General features: G+C 38.4%; 2 protein-coding genes across 3 annotated transcripts; one reads left to right on the top strand and one right to left on the bottom strand.

Annotated features, from left to right (window-relative positions):
- Nucleotides 1-2,910: 2,910 nt before the first annotated feature.
- On the bottom strand, nt 2,911-12,495 carry umad1 (UBAP1-MVB12-associated (UMA) domain containing 1). 2 transcript variants are annotated; one of them, XM_085378272.1, is made up of 4 exons: nt 12,408-12,495; nt 9,796-9,884; nt 5,398-5,483; nt 2,911-4,990 (listed from the first exon to the last, which is right to left on the bottom strand). In XM_085378272.1, the coding sequence occupies exons 2-4, from the start codon at nt 9,875-9,877 to the stop codon at nt 4,715-4,717; spliced, it is 444 nt and encodes a 147-aa protein (XP_085234398.1). In that variant the 5' UTR covers nt 9,878-9,884; nt 12,408-12,495; the 3' UTR covers nt 2,911-4,714. The 2 variants fall into 2 exon arrangements, with proteins under 2 accessions (XP_085234398.1, XP_085234399.1); XM_085378273.1 differs by lacking the exon at nt 12,408-12,495 and adding an exon at nt 12,210-12,246.
- A 203-nt stretch (nt 12,496-12,698) lies between these two features.
- On the top strand, nt 12,699-15,364 carry rpa3 (replication protein A3). Its single transcript, XM_085378268.1, has 4 exons — nt 12,699-12,828; nt 12,963-13,037; nt 15,027-15,138; nt 15,219-15,364. The coding sequence occupies exons 1-4, from the start codon at nt 12,730-12,732 to the stop codon at nt 15,299-15,301; spliced, it is 369 nt and encodes a 122-aa protein (XP_085234394.1). The 5' UTR covers nt 12,699-12,729; the 3' UTR covers nt 15,302-15,364.
- The last annotated feature ends 5,915 nt before the right edge of the window (nt 15,365-21,279 follow it).

Here is a 21,279-nt window from a genome sequence, read left to right as displayed (position 1 = left end):
TTGTATACATTTTGCTGTAAGTTAAAGCCTGATTTGAGTGCAAGAGGAAAATCATGGTTAGTTGCACTAACATACAGTATTGGACCTGACTTGTGTAATATAATATCACTGTTAAGATCTCTTTTAGAAAGAAATGCCATGCCCTGCAAATCTTAACCACATTCTCATTAGTTTGGCATTCAATTTATGACCATTTGCCTGCTTGTAGAAAAATAACCTACAGTAACATTTAAGCAAACAGTTGGAGCAACTGTCAAAAATGTCATTAAAAACAAAACAAAAAACACGTACTTTTAACTTAAGACTATCAATATTAACTTCTATCAATATCTCTGTTTCTACACTCATTTTATAAGAGTGTGTGATGTTTGTTGTATATTTGCTGCTATGACAACTCAGTTTCCCTCTGGGATTAATAAAGTTTCTCTGATTCTGATTGACACAACACGTCAAACCCTACATGCAACTTCTGCTTCTGTTCGGTATCTCTCCAGAAAGGAATGAAAACTTCTTTAGCATGCCTTCTATTACTGCCAACTTGAGAAAGGTGAAGAGGCTGTCAAGAAGGTCAGCTGTGAGGATTGAAGGGGGTCAAAGGTCTCTGGGTGAGCTTAGATTGTGCAAGTGTTCGTAGTCCATCCTGAAATCTGAATCATAATCAGAATGACCTTTTAAAGTATTTTTATTGGTGTATGAACTTATTTTAAAATTTGCTATTTACATCTTTTTTTTAAAAAAAGAAAAAAAAGAACTGATAATATATAAAAGAAGTGTATATCCAAATCTACATTTTTCATGTAATGTAGTCACCTGTGGAGGCAGTTCTCTAGCTATACACAAAGAACTATCTCACCAAATCTCAGAAAACAAGGCAGTCTGCATGGGTTTGAGTTACTCATCAAATAAATATGTACTTGTTCCTTTGAGAGGAACCGATTGCAAATGAAATAAACAAATGAAAATAAATAAAATGTTACAGAGATCACAGTTCATGATATTTAAAAGTTGCAGTTTGCGATTTAGCCCTCTTGAACATTGTAATTGCTATTGCATATAAGATTGGAATATGATGGCAAGAGAAGTAAAAACACATAAATAGCACTCTTATAAAATACCTTTTAAACAATCTGCAAAACATGCATGAAACAGAAATGACGATTTAAATCCAATGAGGCTTGAGTAAAAATAGGCAAACCAAATAAAACTAAATGCTCCAGTTCCATGGCTAAAAATGTTTCCAACCTTTTTTTCTTGTACAAAAATTTAAAATTTAAAGCTATTCTTTCCCACGTTTTTTTATTTTTATTTATTCATTTATTTATTTTCTGGGCTTTTAAAACAAATATTTTAGATATTATCCATCTCTTCTACAGTGTTGTAGATATTGACCCATTTACAACAGAGCTGAACTGATGTCTTCTAGCAAGGGGACATCGTTCCAAACTTTATCCAGAAAAATTATATAAGAACAACAAAAAGATTAAAACCAAGCTTTAGTTAAGGCTAATGTTACCACAGGCAGATTCATGTTAGTGGCATTGTGGGTTACATAAGTCATGACTGACTGAGAATCACTGAGAATCTCGGTCTCTGAGATTAAACGTGAACAACACGGGGAGCTCAAATTACAAAAGCCAACAGAAATTAAGTGTAACAAAGTATTTCAGTATAAGATAAAATAATCCAATAAAGGGAAATGAAACTTAAAAAAGTGAAAAATCAAGATATGTATAAAGCAAATTAATTAGAAGAAATGAATATTGTCATTTAATGCAGTTAGAAAGATTATTTTCTTATGACAAAGCAGGAATCAGGGAGAGAAAGTGTTGACAGGCAGGATGAAAAATGATATTAATCAAACGTCTCAGTGTCAGAAGCAGATAGACCCGGCCCTGGGTCAACCTTCTCCTTGAGAACAAAGGCTGGAGCAAAATGACAGACAAGCACCATCAGCACCGTCAGACTTACATCCAAGGGCAGATTTTGGTAAAAATTCCACAGTAACTGGTTAAAAAGCTTACAGGATGTTGAAACTACATCCATTGTAGAAACCCATCTGTGAATTCAGCATATTGATAATTTAATATGAATTTACCTAAAGGTAACGTTTGAGTGTCACCCATGACTTGCATGAATCCTCATGACATCTGAAGTACAAGTATCAATATATTAATGCTGATTACAGCAGTGAATGTTTAAATGCAAAAAGTGGGATACAATTAACCCGTGTATAGCATATATTCAATGCTCACAAGATGTTTTGCAGAGTAAAATGTGCACTAGCTCAGGAAAGGCAAGGTACCATTAGCATGTACATTTACTGGATTAAAAATACTGGGGGCTGCCAGGTCTACCTCTCAGCCTCCTAGTAAAAATATCCATGATAATGAAAATCCCAAGAGAATTTCAGAAAAGTTGACATCTGACGTTGAGGTTAAGGTTACAGAGACTCAATCTGAGAGTTTTATTAGATGAATCCATGGTATGAATTTGAATTTCCCAGGTGACTTCCTTCTGAAGTTTTAGAAAACTTGACCTCTGACCTTAAGGTCAAGCTCACTGAGAGCTTGACCTAAAGGTCTTGAAAGTCATTCAAGATTTTTTAGTAACTGCACCTAGGGTATGAATTTCAAAATCAGTTCAAGTGACCATGTTACTGACCAAGTCAGTGCCTTTTCAACCAAGTTCAACATCCTCACATGACGAGGGTTTACATTTCATAGTGTTTGAATTGTTGGCAAACAGACAAATACAAAAATTAGTTCTTTCTTGGAGGAAAAATCGAATTCATAACTTAGGCCATTTTTGTAACAGGGGCCACCATGCAAATGTTCAACACCCCCCCCCCCCCAAAAAAAAGAAAAAAAGAAAAACAACAACAACAACAACAACAACAACAACAACAAACTTGACATGTTAAAAATGTTGATGAGGAAAAATAGGGACATTAGTCTTGTGAAGCAAGAAGGCAGTTCTGGGCATATCCAAAGATAATTTACTTAACTGGATATTAAAGGCTGGATCCAGTGCCAGAAAACACACCAAGCAGCTGGCACTGGCCTGGAACCACAGAGTTGCTGAGCACTAAACTGGAATCAGTGACATCAGTTGTTATGGGGATGTAAATTTACCAGTGATGTGGATTCTGCTACTATGTAACATTCAGTTCTTTGTCAAAATAATGGATAGTTCTTGGAAGACACCAAGACAGAAGTTGCCCCTTTATGGCACAGGAACCAGTAACAGTGGGTTTAGGTCTCAGAGCAGATGTGCTGAGACCTGAATCCAAAGTGTATCTCGATCTTTACAGAATGTCAGTCCTCACTTAGACTGTCACATATTGTCAGGCAGTTGTGCAGGAACTCTGCACGTGGAAGATGGTGCGAACATTCGCATTAACAGCAGCCATTCTATTTTCATTGCAGTGGAATCCAGGCTAAAGATATAAGGTATGTAGCTATGGCTCTACAACAACCGTGAATGGTTGCAAGCTGTCTGCTGCATGTCTGTTTGTTGTCTGCCTATATAATGACTTTTACATAGTTATAGACAGCAGCAGTCTGTTTTATGAGAGACTGCTGGTTTCTCAAAAATTGTAGTGGCTCTGATTTTTAAGGAATCTGTTTTGAGCCCCAGCCAGCAGGTGGCCTGGTAATGGATGCTTGGAGGTACCCATTTTATGTTATGGTTTTTCTTCCTGAAGAAGAAAAACCATAACGAAGAAATGTCCTACAGCAGCGGTTCCAACAGTCGGAATGAGCCAATGTGCCTCAAACAGATTCTCTGGTACAAAAGAGAAGAAACAAATAAAATTAGAAAAAGAAAAACAGCAGAATAGCAAAAAAACCCAAACTGTTTGCTTTACTGATTATGCAGTACAGCAAACTTTATAAACATGCAATGACCAACAAAACGGTCATTGCATGTTTATAAGGAAAACAAAATAGACACAGAATCTCTTCATTTTAGAGCAGAAATTGCGACATCTTATTGTGGTGGAGGTGTTTGTATGTCGTGATCCTAGGAGCTATGTGGTTGGGTCAATTTGCCATGATACGCTTTCCCAATTGTTCCTGGGTGAGGAGACCAATAAAGAGCAATTCAGAAACCATTGGTTTCTTTGCTGTCTAAGCAAAGAAACCAAGGAACAAGTCTACACTTGGGGGGAGGTTTCTGGGCTCTCACCCTGAAGCCAGGCCCGGGGAGTGGCCGCTGGCTGGGCCTTAGCCCGTGGGGCTGGAAACAGCTACATGGAGGTGAAAAAAACATGATCTTAACTGCTCAAAGGGATAGCTGAAGCGCTGACAATGGGGCCAGAGTTGTAATAACCTGGAGTTTTCCTTTTGCTAATCACAGTAACCCTATACTTCATTATATCTACAGGGTGTAACTTGAAAAAATGTCTTACCATGTTTTAGGCAATCACAACCTAAACTGTCCGTCTGCGTTTAAGTTAAGCAGCACACCATGAGCAACACACAGAGTTTAAGAAAGCCTTTCATTTCCTATAAAACTGTGACCTTTTTGGGATCAACAGTACAATTTGACCATATATTCATTATATTTCAGTAACCCTACATTTAAATTAATTTAATTTTGTGTCATTTAGATGAGGTTTGATTTGTTCTCTTCAATATGTTATAAAGTCAGCTATGGCAGCCTACCAGCTCTGTTCCCCATAGTGTGAACTATGGAATATTGCAGTTCAAAGAAACTAGGCGTTGTGAAGAATAGAATTCTCTAAAGTGAAGTCGTATTGAAAGCTGGCTAGATTATAATTTATGTCCCGGGACAGCAATATATCAGGGATGAGGGGGAATCCTGCCTGCATGGCCAGGACATGAGGAGCCAAAGTGAAGGGGACATCCCCGAGGAGATCTGGAAGAGTCGAATGTGCTTCCACTGCTCGAGGTCTCATCGTTGTCCCCGTGTTGTGTGAAGTTGCTGGGAACTTTGTGTCATACTGCGGATCTGGAGTTGAGCAGGACGACTATGAAGAAAAGGAGAGATGTTCCTTGTGAGTGTACAATGTTGAAACCAGTTTTGTGCAACATTCTGCCCGAATTCTGCCCTGAAGTTCAATTTATGTCTTATTCTGCTGGATAAGATTTAGATTACTGGGTTGTGTCAGACATTTGTGTTAATGTGGAGGCTCTGAATAGATGCATCTCACAGTTTTCTGTACAGTGAGACAATGGCGCAAACAGTAATTCACAAACATGCAGTTACAAGTATAATTAGAGTCTAAAGCAAAGTGCCCAATTAGACATAAAGCAGTCAATGCTAAAGTAGTGAGGCTTGGGAAGTAAATGTGAAATGATCAGAAGGCGAGCGATGAGGCTTCTGCTTAAGCTCAGTGTTAAAGGGCTTGAAGAGTGATCGTGGCATGCTGCTCACCTTTGATGCTTGCACTATGACATTTGTTGAGGGCTGTGTGACGTTCATGGTTTGCAGCTTCTGTCTCTGTTCTTCAACTGTCTCGGCTGGAGATCAAACAGGACAGACAGCTTAATGTTTACTAGAAACAAATACTGAAGAAACAAGAAGAAATAAGGCTTCTCACCCAAAAAAATATATATTCTATTCATTAATAAATATTTATTTACCTCATTTTCAAGATGCATGTGAACATGAAACATCATAATCAGCAAACACAATTAACAGCTATGGTATCAATTATAAAACAAACAAATTAATTAATTAATTAAAAAGTTAAATCATACATTCCCTCGTTCTTGAGTTAACGCGTTCAGAAGATTTTCAGAAAACTGGACCTCTGATTTTGAGGTAACAAATAAGGGAATTCAGAATTTGATGGCAGCAAGAGGTCTTAAAAGTCGGCAAAACTGGGAGACCAGTGTATAGCACAGAGTCACATTACAGGTCAGTAACGTGATTGGTACAAAAAGACCGTCACAGAAAAGTAAAGCTAGACAGAGATCCACCAATCTTCAAAAAACTACAATAAAGAGAAGCCAAAATGAGACAAATATGGCCTCTGTGTCGAGTCCTGTCAGTGCTCTTGCTGTATCGTTTTAAATTAACTAAAGGTTGCTCAGAGAGTTTATATGGAGAGTTTTTCTTTAAAAACCAACAAACAAAAAAGAATTACAGTAGTCCAAACTAGAGGTAAAAATGCATGAACAGGATGATATTGTGCAAATGGAAGAAAGCAGTCCTACAAATTTGTTTAATAAGCAAATTAAAGGACTTATCCTGGTCACAAACTACTCCAAGATGTCTCATAGTGTTACTAGAAGCCAAGGCAATGCAATACCTGGTTAGACACTGTGTTTCTGAGATTTTTTAGGTCTAAATACAATAACCTCAGTTTTATCTGAATTTATAATTAATTATAAATTATATAAATTACTTCTAATTTATAAATTAGAAATCATCCTCTCTTTGTCTTTAAGACATTCATGTAGTGTAACTAATTGGTATATGTCATCTGAATCTGGATCCTTAGCTGGGAGAAACTGGCACTAACAGCAGCATTTCTTTGTTTATCAAATGTGAAGCTGCTGTCAAAAATCACCCGCAGGGCCAACTTTGGAAAAGACTGAAATCCCCCTGGCTGCCTTTACTATCAAAGCTGAGGGGATAACAATTTGATGAAAGTGGTCAGAGTGCTAAAACAGAGCTAAGCAGATCATGATTATTCGTAATCAAAGACAAATAAAAAATACAAGTCTGATCAACTTGTTAGTAGAGAAATGTAGTCTGAGTAGAGGAAATGTCTATTCTAGTTGTCTAGATTTTGTGTGTATAGACTTGATCCATCATCAGCCCTTTTTACTCATGTCTGAGTTTGAGATGATAAGAACTGTGTGGCCGACCCATCATTATATTTTGGAACAAGAAAAACAGTGTTAAATGTTGGAAGGGTTAAACACAGAATTATGATGTGAATTATGTGAATTTGCTGAGAGTTAATTATGCTCAGTACTGATCAGCACATAATCAGTTAAATATAAAGATGTTTGAGTTTGGCTAAAATGATGAATAAGAATAAAAGTAAGAAAATAAAATAATGATTTTTTGAGACACGCCTAACTCAGACCTAACTGACAGCCTGTGTAGAAACAGCCTTGAGAGATGTGAGAGTGGCTGTGTGTGTGTGTGTGTGTGTGTGTGTGTGTGTGTGTGTGTGTGTGTGTGTGTGTGTGTGTGTGTGTGTGTGTGTGTGTGTGTGTGAGAGAGAGAGAGAAAGAGAGTGAATGAGAGCACATACAGGACACAACACGCTGATTTCTGGATGTCTGACTTTTAAAGTGTGTGATTTAGTGAAAGGGGGATTGTACTCAGTATATTGTGTTGAGTAAATTGTGGTTAACAAACACAGATTTTTAAAGCCTTTAGACATAAAGGGAGTATGCTAAAGAACGTGCTAATAAAATCTGAACTGAATGAAATGTGAAGTAAATCTTATTGATATGTGACTGAATGATCAAATGTAATTAAATTTTCCATGTTAACAGAGAACGATAGAGAGAGAGATAAGGTGGGGCTGAAGATTAGTGAATCTTATGTAAACAACTGATGGGTTAAATAGATATTAGAGAGAGAGAGAGAAGGGTGGGGCGAGTGGGGCACATAACAAGTATAAACTGGGATGCCTGGAGGCGTTGGGGGTCAGTCTCCGGAGCCCTGCGTGATGAGCAGTTCAAAGGACTGGATTCCAGAAGTTTACCGTTGGAGATTCCAACAAAGGCGCCAAGGGGAGTTTGTCCACGGTGGACTCACAGATTGCATTTGGCCCTATTTCATCATTATGATCATCATCAGGGTTGGATTATAATTCTGAGAAGGATTTGAACTTCCATCGTTTTCTAAGTGGAAGTTGCAGCTTCTCAAGACTTCCAAGCTGTTACCTGCTTTGTTACCATCTTTGAGAAGATGTGGAATCTATCAAGGAAACCTGGTTTACTGATTATTCCCATTAACACAGAGCAGTGAAGTGGAACACATCTTCAGTGCTGGAAGTGGCCACCACACCACCAACCTCTCTCCCCTCAAAGACAAGAACAAAACATGCATATAACCTTAAAGTGAGTTAATTAAATTAATAGAATTTAAGTGATTTGATTATTTTTTTTAATGTTTTTCTTTTTATTATTTTATTGCTCCTGCCCAGCTGCTTTAATAAAAACCTGCAATTAAAGTCTAAACTGTCGACATTCCCTTTTTGACCCTTTGTGGAACAATAAAGGTATAAATCTAAGTATTAATCTATATTAGTCCAAATAGCTCTGATTCGCTGCTCAAGCCTTTCCAAGTAATATTTTCCCTTGGGCCTGTTGTATGGGCCTCTAAAACCAACTCAGATTAACAAGTGCCACAAACGACACGGGAGCTGCAATAACAGGTGTTACTTATAAGATCTGACCTGCAAGGCTACTCTGGTTTGTTCATATCAGGCCAAGCAGGGAAGACACTTGGACGTCAAGGGAGTCAGGCTGAGCAAGTGGCCTCAGCCACATTGACTCCAGAAACCTGCACTATCTGGGTACGGATAACAGGATCAGGGATTAGATGTTTTAATGAGACAGCTGGAATCAACTTTCTGTATAGGGGTTTTGTGGGTCTACTGATCAATAGGGGATGAAATTTAAAAGAGGAGTGAGTGTCAGGAAGTCCAAAAGGTACCACTTCTGTTTTTTCTCTCTTTTTTTTAAACTAATGGAGTATTAAGAGTTAAAAAGAGCATTGGACTTAAAAATGGATCCTTGGGGGATCCCACAAGTGAGGCGAGCAGGTGTTGAAGAAAACTCAATTAACCTGACAGAAAGCTTCTGTCTGTTAAATAACATCTAAACCATCAAAAGCAGTGACTCAACACAGCTCTCTAGTCTAGAGATTAGGATAACTGTCTCAGCACTTAGGTCTAAAAGCGTGAGAATCGCCCAAGTCGGTAATTAATAAATGACCATTAAAAACTTTTAAAAGTGCTTGTGCTGTGCTATGATGTGGTTTGAAACCAGACTGAAATGTGACACTATTAGCTTTCAGAAAAGCCTAAAGCTAGTGGAAGACAACTTTCTATAGCACCTTAGAGAGAAAGAGCAATTTAGAGATCTATCTAAATTGTGCGTTCTGTGCGTTCACATTTGCAGTTTTGTCTTGTTATACAATATTTAAAATTTTAAAACAACAAACAAAACATTTTTGGAAATATTTGTGGGTGTTTTCTTGTTTGTTTGCTTTTTGTACCACTTGAACAGTGGCCCTCACAAGAGGTGACAGTGCCAGCAGTGGCTCACAACTCATTTAAGTTTGAGACACCAGTCAGTAAAACTGTGTGTAGGCTCTACATAAGAGCAATGCACAACACCACTGGTCTTTTGTCATGCAGTACATGCTACAGGGTATGATGATGGTTGAAAGGAACAAAACACACAACTCCAACCACATTCATCCAGAAATGCCTATACTATTATATATTGTACATATATTTATTAGTTTGAATGAATGCAGCCATTCTTGTATTTTGCTTGTTTACATTATTGTATTTGCACAACTCTGTTGCTTGTGAAGCTCGCACACAAGAATTTCACTCACATGTGCTGTACCAGTGTACCTGCACATGTGATGTGACAATAAAAGTGATTTGATTTGATTTGACATTCTGGAGTTGTGAGTTCATTTTAACATTACAGTGCTTCCTGTCAGAGGTGCATACCTGTATGTGAATGTGCAGATAACCATACATCACTAAGAAAAACTCTTAAAAATTTGTAAAACAAGTTGTAAACTTCAGCTTTATATATAGTTTCATTTTAATATGTTCCTTACCAACAATAACAAATCCTCCATCTACTTCCTTGTCTGGGGTTGACTTCTTTGAGTCCTTACGCAGTCCAAACAAGCTCCACATGATAAACCTGTGTAAAGAAAAACCCAAAAACAGAAGAAGCAATAGGTTAGATGAAGAGCCAGTGCATTATACGTTTCGCATTCATTCATTTTATCATGCTTACTGTCGAGAAAGCATAACAACAGACTGATTCACTCGAAGTTCAAATGTCAGTAAACAGAAACAGCAACCTTCAGGTTGTTATCTGAAGGTTAGTTTTGTAGAAGCTTCAGGGAACCCTTAGGAATGTTCTCAGGTTTTTACATAACCTGAGAAAAGTTTTAGGATTGTGCTTTAGTTTCTTGTGTGGTATGCAAATGCAAGTGATAAATGTAATAATGTCATGAAAAAATATACCCATGTCTTTGAATAACTCAGTTAACTGAGGAGACAGTTTCCCCCTTTTTCTTTGTTTGAAATCACTGAATTTGCTACTAGACATTTAAATCTGTAAGTTCTACCACTTCTACCACAGTCAGGTAGTGTACCAATTTTTAGTCTAGAAAAGGGTCTCCCAGCACACCCTCAAAATATGTTTGGATGTGCCAGGTCTGGAATTCCAACATGTGAGTTCACAGGCATTACCTGCTTAAATTTAACTATTTTTGGTGCTGCTAATTTAACAAGTTGATGATTCTGTCATGTGTTCCTTACTTTGTGTGTTTTGGTGCAGCCCTGAAGGTGTACCTATCTGTGACTTTTACCAGTGTGAGAGCAGCAGCACAGAATCCTTAATATTTGTTTAAAGATAAATGTCTCTCTGTTGGCACCTATGAATTCCAGCAAACAAATAGCACTACAGAGTACACTATTTGCACTTGTAAAAAAATGTATTCCTCATCCCAGCTTAATGGTTGCCTTCTTTTTTTTTGGCTGCTCCCTCTTTTAGGGATTTTAACAACAGATCATCTGCGTCTATCTCACTCTATACCCAGCATCCTCTGCTGTCACACCCATTCCAATGTTAAGAAACACAATTTTTCTTTTTCATTTAGCCTCTGAAACTGGATTCAAACTGAAAACCTTCAGTTGATCTACCTTTTAGGCTATACCTGTTACTTGTAGCTGTCCACCCTAACACACAGGCTTTAAAACTAGCTCTGATCCAAAAAGCAGAATCCATTCTTATTGGAATGCAACCAATATTGTTCTTTTTTTCTACTTTGAAGTCAAATGGTCTGCTATTGAAGAGGTCTGACTATGTATCCCATACATATCAGGTATATCACTGTTTACAGAAGATCTCAAGGAGCCGCGTGACAGGAAGAACACGAGATAGAAATGAGTCCTTCAGCAAGTCATCTAAAAATACTTCCTCATAAAGACATCTACTACACCACACCGTAACTTCGCCACGATATATGCATCCGGTTCTGTCATTCACTTATCGTTCTGCCATGCCTAGATGTTCTGCCACACAGAATATATCTTTCTACCTGCCTTTATATAATATATATAATTTATCAACATCCATTCTTTGACTTGAGCAGCCACACTGTGCTATTAAACCACTGTGTTGTTACACCATAACTATTATAGGCTGACATTTCATGTGATCAGTGCTGTGAATATCTGTTAGTGACAAATAAATTCATTAATAGAAATTACAGAAATATTGCACTTGCATTTGTTCAAAGTTTATGCTGGTTGAACTGCAGCAAACATTTAGAGAAGCAACCAGGAAAATATTAAACAAATATATTAAGAAATGATTTTATGCTGAAGAGTGAGTGCAGGTAACGTATTTCGGTTCTGGATCCCATCTTTGGGCCATTGTTTTGTCTCAATCCAGTTTATTTTTTTTCCAGTCATTGTATTGGAACCACAAAAATAAAAATACATTATGCGTAGTGAACCACAGTATATTTCATTCGGTATCTCCAATGTGTGGAATCCCATTTTGAAAGACGCATCTCTTTAACTTCACAGAAGTCTGCTAACGACTTGTGAAATGTGTATTCTGCTGAGATCTCACTACATATTTACAGTCTCGGTGCTCTACAGGACTATTGCCTGATATTATCAAGAATGGAGTTTCGCTAAAAAAAAACGTTCACAGAACGTCCTTGTTTGTTGAGACTTCACATCTTTGTTCTGAAAACTGACGATAAACGTCAAATCCGTTCTACACATAATTTAGTCAAAGAGAAAGCCAAGGCGAACGACGTTGAATCACTTTAAACAAACGGGCGTATTTAAGGTTTTCATGGGCATATGAATGTAGAAATGCATCACAACTTATTAGTGATACATTTCTTTTAAAGTGACCCTGGTCGCTGTCTACCCTTCGGTCGTGTTTTGAGAGCCCAAACAACAGCCATGGCTCTATAGAAAGTGAAAATGGCACTCTTACTATCGTTACTTGTCGAATTCAGAAAGCCTTAATAAAGTCAGTTCTTGTTCCTTTAGTGTTTACTGCCAGTTATTGGTGCCACTCGTTTACTTCCTGTTCGTGTTACCTTCGCTCAGCATTACAAAAAATATCAGAATATTCTATCATATTTTCGCCCTTTAGGATCACCCGAGTTATTATGACGGTGAATTCACTGACCTTAAAGCGGTCCTTGTCCACGTAGAAATTATCAGTGTTCTTTTTTTGTAAAATTCGTGCTGTCAGCAATATGTAGCGGAATGATTCGTTGTCGTTTCCGCGGAAGAAAATGTTAGAGCACAACGGATATGGCTTGGAAAAATGAGAGGCGCTTGTTTTGTATTCCCCTTTGGCCGTAATTTCAAGTGCCGCGTTTTTTCATGTAATGTGGGTAAGCCGCCCGCCTGAGCTGCGCCTTTGTACTAAAGGTCAGGACTACGCGTTTCCCGCGCTGTGTTGCGCTGTCGAAGGTCCAGGAACGTGAAAGAAGCTAACTGTAAAGATGGCAAGTCTACTGGACGCTTCTAAACCAAGAATAAACTGCTCTATGCTGTCACAGCACATTGGCAGAGGTGTCTGCTTCGTTGGGCGCGTTGAAAAGGTGGGTTTTGGCTGGTGCTAGTTAAACTATTTTTAACAATTATAAATATGGATTAACCTACACCTGCATATATGCACTGGCCCACTCTGTTAACAGCAAGGACATAAAGTATTAGTTTTGCTTTTCTTGACCAGGTTCACCCAACAGGAAAAACGTTCAGTGTGTCTGATGGAGAAGGAAAGAGCGCTACGGTAGAATTGAACGAACCTGTGAGTACTGCCATAATTTATGGCATCAGTTTGCCTACACGTTTCAGGGTGAGCGGTGCTGGTGGTACGAAGTATGTGGTACAACTGGTCTGTGGACCACTCTTGTTTGCTTGTACCGTTGTTGTTGGTCATATTCTCCGCGTAGGAGCTTCGCTCGCCGCCGCATCGTCATCACACAGTCACTTCTATTTATGCCTGCCCGCACAGGGAGTCGCTGCAGTATTCTGAACGACGTGTCGGATAAGCTCAACTATACAGCTGTGACTGTAATTATGAGGGGAGATTTCAGTGTTAATGATCAATTCCTAGATAGATTTCCTCCCAAATACAGCACTCATAACTTTATTCTGTCATAGTTATGTAGTTAGTCACAGTATGTTTCTTTCCGTGGTCAACACTACACATTTAATCAGTGATGGGAATAAGAGCGTGGGGAACATCACAAGCCTGATACCTGCAAGCTTGCCCATATGGAAAAAATATATATAAATCTTATAAAGTTTGTATCTGTCTTGTGTGAAACTTGTATGAAAAGCATACAAGAGTGAAAACAGATATAAGATCCCTTGAAAAATTATATAATGAAACTTGTATGTTTTGGATACTTACTAAAACAATATATGAAAGTAATGAGAAAGTGGCCACTTTCATGAGTAAATCACAAGTTTTTACTATTTCTTTTCCATATGGGCCTTTATCTTATAGTGGACAGAAATTATATTTTGAAGAGGCACCAATAATTTATGTCCCATCTTATTTGATGCAGAATACCTGATTGTTCTGAATAGTTTGAAATGGTTGTTAGAAAAATGCATTGGCTGCATTTTTAGGTAAATAGCTGCATTTAACTTTGTTGTTTGCAAAAACTGTGCATAGGTTTTTAAAATGTACAATTTCTGTTTGCATTTCAAGTTATGAAAATGATTTGTTAAACAGTAAAAAAACGTAACTCTTCTACTCGGATTTTATGTTTTTAAGTCTGATTTTTAGATTATTGTGCTAATACAGAATGCCAAAATGGAAAAACTAACTGTAAATTCAGACATGTGAGGTTGTGCTGAAAAGAATGATACCAAACAAGCCAAGATAAACAGTTTTTAAAGGTAAAATTTAGAGGTAAATGAAAAGTAGTCAGAAACAGCCAATTATACCCTGGACCCCACAGGGTTAAACTTTTTTTTTTAAAGTAATGCTATAGTTACTTTACCAAGTAATTAGTTACTTTTAGAATATAGTAACTGAGTTACTAATTCACTTACTTTTTTAAAGAAGTAACTATTACTAATTACCTTTGCAAAGTAACTTGCCCAACACTGCATTTAACAAAGAGCATATCAATAAAAAAAAGCAAGAATTCACGAGACAAAATAAAAGAACTGAAATTAAAAAGGGTGCTCTTTTGTGCTTATAACATATAAAAATTGAAACAAACAAACAAATCAGTTAAGATACATCAAGCATATTCGATATATCCGCCCACCCGTAGTTGGTTGCAGTTGATAGACTCACATTAGTTTATGTTAGCTAACTAATAAGAGAACAGTGGAGTCAAGGAGACTAAAACAAAAAACAGTCTACAGGGGTCAGTGTGGGCTGCCCATGGCTGCAACAATGAGTTTTCTGTTAAGAAACCTACTCTAGCAGGGGAAAGAAGTATGTCCTATTTCAGGCAAGAATGAAATTCAATTAGAGCATTAAGGATTAAGAGGATTAAGGATTACTGGACAAATGAGTACAGACCAAGCCTTGATTGCTAAAGATGTAGCTTTGCTTTATTATATTAATCTGCCTACATCTATATTGTTTTAAAAGTATATTAAAATATAAATAAATTTAACTGAATTGAAAGTCTTGAGCAGAGATTGTTGACTTTCAATAAACACAGGGGGGATTAAAATATTAATGCAAAATGAAGGTGGAGTGTTGGCAAAATGGCTGGTTTAAAATTTCATTCAGAAACTTTCAATAACTATTTGGTTCTTTTCTTAGCTTGAAGAAGAGCTGAGTGGCATTGTGGAGGTCATTGGTATGGTGTCCAGCAAAGGAGTAATAACCACCACCACATACAACATCCTACGAGAGGACAAAGGCATTCCCTTTGGTACGTCTCTCTAGACTGATTGAGTAAAGTTTTGTTCCTGATCTGTGACTCACAGTGTGCTGTGTCTGCTTATCCCACAGATTTGGAGCTGTATAATGAAGCCCTGAAGGTCATTCACGACTTTCCTCAGTACTACCCTTTTGTAGTGGCTGCAAGTGGATGAAGATTGGCTTCATTGTTTTTGTGTCTCATTTTACATGTTGGAGAGAATAGTGTGGTACAAAATATTTGCATTAAAATGAAAACCTTTGTTAATCACATGTCACTGAAGGTTCTTTTTTTTATGATAAACTGTAAAATAAGTGGGTAATACTTTATGTACTCAAATATAAACAAATTTAAAAGACACAATAGAGTGACAGCAACAGCAGAATTTCATGTCCACAGTGGCACAGACTGGAATTTACAGCACTGACACTTGAATGGGAAGTGTTCAGCTGGCTAATTTTACTCTTGTCAGTTTCAGCTAGTTTCACATTATGTTTAGCTGAGCTTTCAAACCAATCGGAGAGTAGAATGCGTTACACTTCATAATTCATTTGTAATACATTTTCTTGGCAGCACAAGAACTAAGAGTCATAAAAAGGTTAAATGTAGAGACAAAATATAGAAGCTGAATGGCTTAACCAGGGGTCAGCAACCTTTAACACCCAAAAAGCCATTTGGAGCCAGTTTCCACGCAAAAGAAAACACTGGGAGCCGCAAATACTTTTTGACATCTAAAATGAAGATAACACTGTATATATTGTTTTTTACATTTATGCTTTGTGTGAACAACTAAGGTGTGCTGCTTATGAAATCCATGAAGTGCTACAGAGAAAATGACATTTTATTTATGTAATTAACACATTTTGAACTGAAAGAAATATAACAAAAGGAAAGCTGAACTAAAATGATCCAGCAAACAAAAACTGTTGTGAGCCGCCACCCTTATATCGGCTTTTGGAGCCTTGACCTGACTTTTAAAAAATAATTGAAGAAAAAAACATTCTGCCTAAAAATGTATTTTACCTGGTTAATGTGTGTGGCGGGGCGTGGTCTGCAGCGCCGCTGCAGGGGAGGCGACGCACCTGAGCTGCACCCGCAATCACGCCTCGTCGCCTTAACGTCTGTGCTCTCTCTGCTGTTGTGTTGGTGTGTGTCGGGCTGTGAGCTGAAAAGCTACAGCCGGCTGTATGCGTACAGCAACCGTGTGTGAAAAGTGGTCAATAAAGAGATGCTGAAAAGCGTGTTCATGGAAACATCGTCGGGCCTGCCGTGATATGTTTACAATGAGACTTCTGCTCCTGAACCTCTGCACACAGCGTCTGCAAATCGGGGCTGTACGAAGTCACTTCATCTTTACGCAGGACTGTAAGCTGTCATCTGTGAGGCGTGAGCGTGTTTGTTTTTAACATAGTTCACGGTGAAGAACAGCTGCTGACGTAATGTGGATCCGAAGATCCATAACTGGCCTACCTGGGGTTGAAAGTCTCGATAAAGGCACGCCGTTTCGGCGGATACACCGGCTTCCGCGAGTGTGACGCTTATTTTGAGCGATGAAAAAATAATAGAATATAATTTTATTTTTATATTTCAATATCACAATAATCTTCCAGTTTAGAACTACAAGTTAAAAAAACAGAACTAACATAAATAAAATACAGCCAATTACTTCTAATTTATTTTCCCAAACCACGCGGAACCGCAGTATAAGGACTAAGGAGCCGCAGGTTGCCGACCCCTGGGTTTAACAAACCCAGTTGCTAACAGGAAAAGAAATTGCGTCGAGGTAATTGTATTGGAAAGGAGTGGAATAGCCATTTTAAATGTTTTGCTGCTGCGATACATTTAGTCTCAGTTTTAGCAAAGTTCTGTATTGCTCTACATTCCTTATTACTAAAATTACTGTTGTAACAAATTTCCAAAGCTAGGCTAGGATAAATAAAATATTTTTTTGCCTTCTTTCTACACTCCCCCCCCCCCCCCCCCAACAGCAGCCAAAAGCAGTAAACACTTCTGTTATGAGCGTACTTGGCAGCAGAGGACAGTATAATCAGAGAATTTACCCTGAACAGAGAAGTGTTACAGAGGCATGGGCCAAAAGTACCTAAAAATAACGGGTTATGTTGAAAAATATTTTTTGGGTGCAACAAATGATGGGAGCATAGAAGCTAAAGTGAAGACCTGTAATATGAACACATATTGGTTGTTTGGTTCCAGAACAACTGTTCTCTGAACAGTTCTAATAATAATGGATTGCATTTATAGTGCTTTTCGAGGCCCTCAAAGCGCTTTACAATTCCACTATTCATTCACTCACATTCACACGCTGGTGAAGGCAAACCACAGTCGTAGCCACAGCTGCCCTGGGGCAGACTGACAGAAGCGAGGCTGCCATATCGCGCCATCGGCCCCGATTTGACAGCAAGTAAGATCAGTATTAAAGCAAGTAGGCCAGTTTAAACAGGTAGGTTTTGAGCTGTGACTTAAAAAGGAAATCTATATTTCTATCTATATTTATATAAGAGTGTACATATATATATATATATATATATATATATATATATATATATATCCCCGCTCACCCCTGTGGGCGGTCAATCCTTCAAGCTCAGGTCCTGTACCAGAGACCTGGGAGCTTCAGGGTATATATTTATATATTTATATATATAAATATATATTTCTTAAGACTGAAGGAAGTGAGGTTCAGAGCCGAGGAGCAGAGTGACAGAAAGCTCTGTTCCCCACAGTGATGACACGAGCAGAAGGAACAACAAGATGAGTGACAGACGAAGATCTGTGAGAGCAGGAAACAGTGGTGATATGAAGCAGATCACAGAGATGAGGGGTAAGGTTATGGATGCACTTACATATGAGATGTAAGATTTTAAAGTTTATCCTTGCTTCTATGGGCAACCAGTGAAGCTATTGAAGAAATGGGATAATATGGTCTCTTAAGGGAGTACGAGTTATGACCCGAGCTGCAGAATTCTGAAGAAGTTGAATTTTATGGAAGGACTTACTGGGGAGACCAAATAAGAGGGAGTTGCAATAATCGATCTGGGAAGTAATAAGACTATGGATGAGGATGGCAGCAGCATGGGGAGTAAGGAAGGGACGAAGTCGGTTAATGTTACGTAAGTGATAGTATGCAGAAAGGGTTATGTAATTGATGTGAGACTGAAATGAGAGAGTACTGTCAAGTATGACACCCAAACTCAAACCCGTAAGTATTTGGACAGCGATTCAGATTTTTGTAGTTTTGACAATCAAGTGAAAATTGGTTAAAATGTGGTTGAAAGGTTTAAATGGTGATCACAGGAAGAATGCTAGAAACACGTTTTTCTTCCACTCAGCCTGAGCTCACATCTCTGCAACGGCTCCTCCTCTTTGCTGCGTGTAAACAGACTCCAGCTCCATGTTAAACTGCCAGAGTCATCATCACTGCTGCTGTTGTGTTATTAATGTTTTTGTTTAAAACTGGCAGCTGCTTTCTGTTCACACGCTTTTGGGTCAGGTGGGGGGGGAGGATGCTGGACAGACATGGCACACCCAAATGTATTGTGAGGGTGCTGGGAATGCCTAGCAGAGGCCCCAGTTCAGGAAATCTTCAACTCCCACCTCCGAAAGAAGTTCAACAGGGAGGGAGTGAGGGACGCTTAGGACATTGAGTCAGAATGGACAATGTTTTGCACCTCCATACCTGTTAATCTACGTCCCTACCCAGACCTATGGGCATATGCTTTGGGTAGTGATCGAAAGAACAAGACTGCGGATACAAGCAGCAGAAATGTTCCTTCACCTGGGGGTGGGTGGCTTCTGGCTGGCTCAGAGTAGAGCTGCTGCACGTCCACGTCAAAAAGAGCCAGTTGGGGTGGGCACCTCCCAGGTGAGGTTTTCCAGGCATGTTCCACCGGGAGGAGGCCCCAGAGACCCAGGACAAACTGGAGTTCCCCTGGGTAAAGTGGAGCAGGTGGCTGGGGACAGGGGGTCTGGATTCTTTGCTTAGGCTGCTCTCCTTGTGACCTGGCTACAGATAAGTGGAAGAAAATGGATGGATGGAATTATTGTTTGTTTGTATTAAATTTGCAATATTGTTTTGGCAACAGTGTATTAATGCAGCTTGATTGTCATTCTTTTTTCCTTGTTTTTTGTTTTTTCCTTTTCTGGAAATGATCATGGGAAGCTGCAATAATGCTCCCCAGGAGCCAGAGGCAGACAGATCCAGGAGATCCGGGTCATCCGCAGCCCCCAGGACTACTGAAAACATAACAGTACATCTCAGCAACAACTGCACATCTAATCCCAGCAGGAAAATGAGGGAGGGCACCCACGGCCAAATTGTGTGAGAGAGATAACAAGGAGCCGACCAGAGCCAGCCGCCCTGGCACAACCTGAGAACAGGGCACTAGGTGCTCAAATAACCAGCCAGCGTCCAGCAGCACCCAAACCACCAGTGGACCTTCGTCCCGGGCAGGGTGTATGAAACAGGGATGCAGGAAGACACCCCCCCCCCACGTCACTCATTGTTGAAAGTGATATCTTGAGTGGGTCTGTTGGTGAGTGTGAGTGTATAAAGTGTACTGGATGAGTATGACAGTGTGCTATTAAAGTTGGGAGGGAGGGGTCGTTGACATGAGATGTGTTGCAGTAAATGTGTTGTTTGAGACTTTACTTGTAACTTAACAATAAATACTTTTTATATTGATCGTATCAAATACAGAGTTATGGGAAACTTAAACTTAGTTTCAAAATAATTAAATATGACTCTTGGTTTAAGGTTATTGCTGTTTTAAATTGTGTAACATATAAATAGAAGATTTTAATTAGATAAAATAGTGGTGCTATACATGGTCCAAAACTGGGCTGATTTAACTGCATCATAAGAAGTGTTTTTACTAATTTTTTAAATCATACTTACAGTGTTCATATTGATTAAGTGTTGTACTAGAAGTCTCTTGAGTTCAAAGTTAATAAAATGTAAAATGATTAAGTTGCATTCAATTTGTATCAAGCAAATGTAAAAGTCTTAATGTCTTGATGCATGATCGATCATCCAGTAAATCCCAAAGGTTGATTCTGTTCATCTGGACGTTTTCAGTGGGAGAAACATTTCGTCACTCATCCAAGTGACATCTTCAGAATATTACGTAACTGCAAATTATGGTTTTTTTTTATTTAGTTGAACTTCAAACCCATAAATCATGTTATTCCTAGTATTGTGTATTCGCTAAGGGCTAAGTCTGATTTGCTCAATTAAAGACTCAGAATACTAGTGTGCATTATATAATTATTCATAGGTTTCAGACACATACCCGACGCACTACCCTACCCTAAAGTAATGTTCTTTTCATCTATCCATGGAGGAAAAATTAAGATATGAAGAGAAACTATGAATTTTGGGGACTTGTGATCCATATTCTGGTCTGACAGCTTTATTTAAATCCCTGAAAGTGGCGACTTTTATTTACAGTTTCAGAGTGAAAGCAAAGCAAACTACAAGGTCCACATTTATGGGAACTTTGCAACAGATTTGGGAAGAACTTTCTAAAGAATATTTGATTTCTATTGTAGAAATAATGCCACGTGTGTGTTCAGTTGTTATATCTGCAAGAAGTGGCTACTTTGATGAGTCAAAAGTTCAGAATATATTTTGGTCTATAAATTACATTACTTCTTTTTTGAACTCAAATTGCTTATTGCTTATGCTTTTCATTTCAGAGTGCAATGAGACATTAAAGTGCATAATTTTCAATAAAAACTTAGCAGTAGAGTATGTGTGCATGTGTCCCCAAATTTCAGTTATATGAGAGATTTACAGTTGTGAGGAAGATTTTTACCTTTCTAAAGCCTTTGGTTTGATAATAGAGACACTGAGGACAATCTGATGATATTTACTCAGTGAAAACTCTAACTCCTCTAAATGTATCGCAATCAAATGAATTTCCAGGTCTTTGAGGCTAAGTTCCTTCAAATCCAGCTGTCAACTGATATTCAACTTTTTTTTTTTTTTAATCTCTATCAAGAACTGCAGTGGATTGAAGAGGCTGATAGAAAAGCTAAACAGTGACTACAGTGATTTTAATGAGAGTCATTTGGAGGAAACTGAAAAATGATCATGTCTTTTGTATCTCTAGCCAGGAATTCAAAGAGAGACAT

The sequence above is a fragment of the Diplotaxodon limnothrissa genome, linkage group LG18, assembly GCF_057381915.1.
Source record: "Diplotaxodon limnothrissa isolate DT_005_m linkage group LG18, D_limnothrissa_male_GT1.1, whole genome shotgun sequence".
Taxonomy (NCBI): Eukaryota; Metazoa; Chordata; class Actinopteri; order Cichliformes; family Cichlidae; genus Diplotaxodon; species Diplotaxodon limnothrissa.
The sequence above is the reverse complement of the archived record's forward strand: the minus strand, read 5'-3'. Positions and strand labels throughout refer to the sequence as shown.

Excerpts from the sequence above, each read along its gene's own strand:
- umad1 (XM_085378272.1), bottom strand. The coding sequence starts at position 9,877 with ATGTGGAGCTTGTTTGGACTGCGTAAGGACTCAAAGAAGTCAACCCCA. Across the intron at positions 5,484-9,795 it reads TGGAGGATTTGTTATTGTTG|CCGAGACAGTTGAAGAACAG; the intron begins GTAAGGAACATA and ends TTTGATCTCCAG. Across the intron at positions 4,991-5,397 it reads TCATAGTGCAAGCATCAAAG|TCGTCCTGCTCAACTCCAGA; the intron begins GTGAGCAGCATG and ends TTTTCTTCATAG.
- rpa3 (XM_085378268.1), top strand. The coding sequence starts at position 12,730 with ATGGCAAGTCTACTGGACGCTTCTAAACCAAGAATAAACTGCTCTATG. Across the intron at positions 13,038-15,026 it reads CGGTAGAATTGAACGAACCT|CTTGAAGAAGAGCTGAGTGG; the intron begins GTGAGTACTGCC and ends TTCTTTTCTTAG. Across the intron at positions 15,139-15,218 it reads GGACAAAGGCATTCCCTTTG|ATTTGGAGCTGTATAATGAA; the intron begins GTACGTCTCTCT and ends CTTATCCCACAG.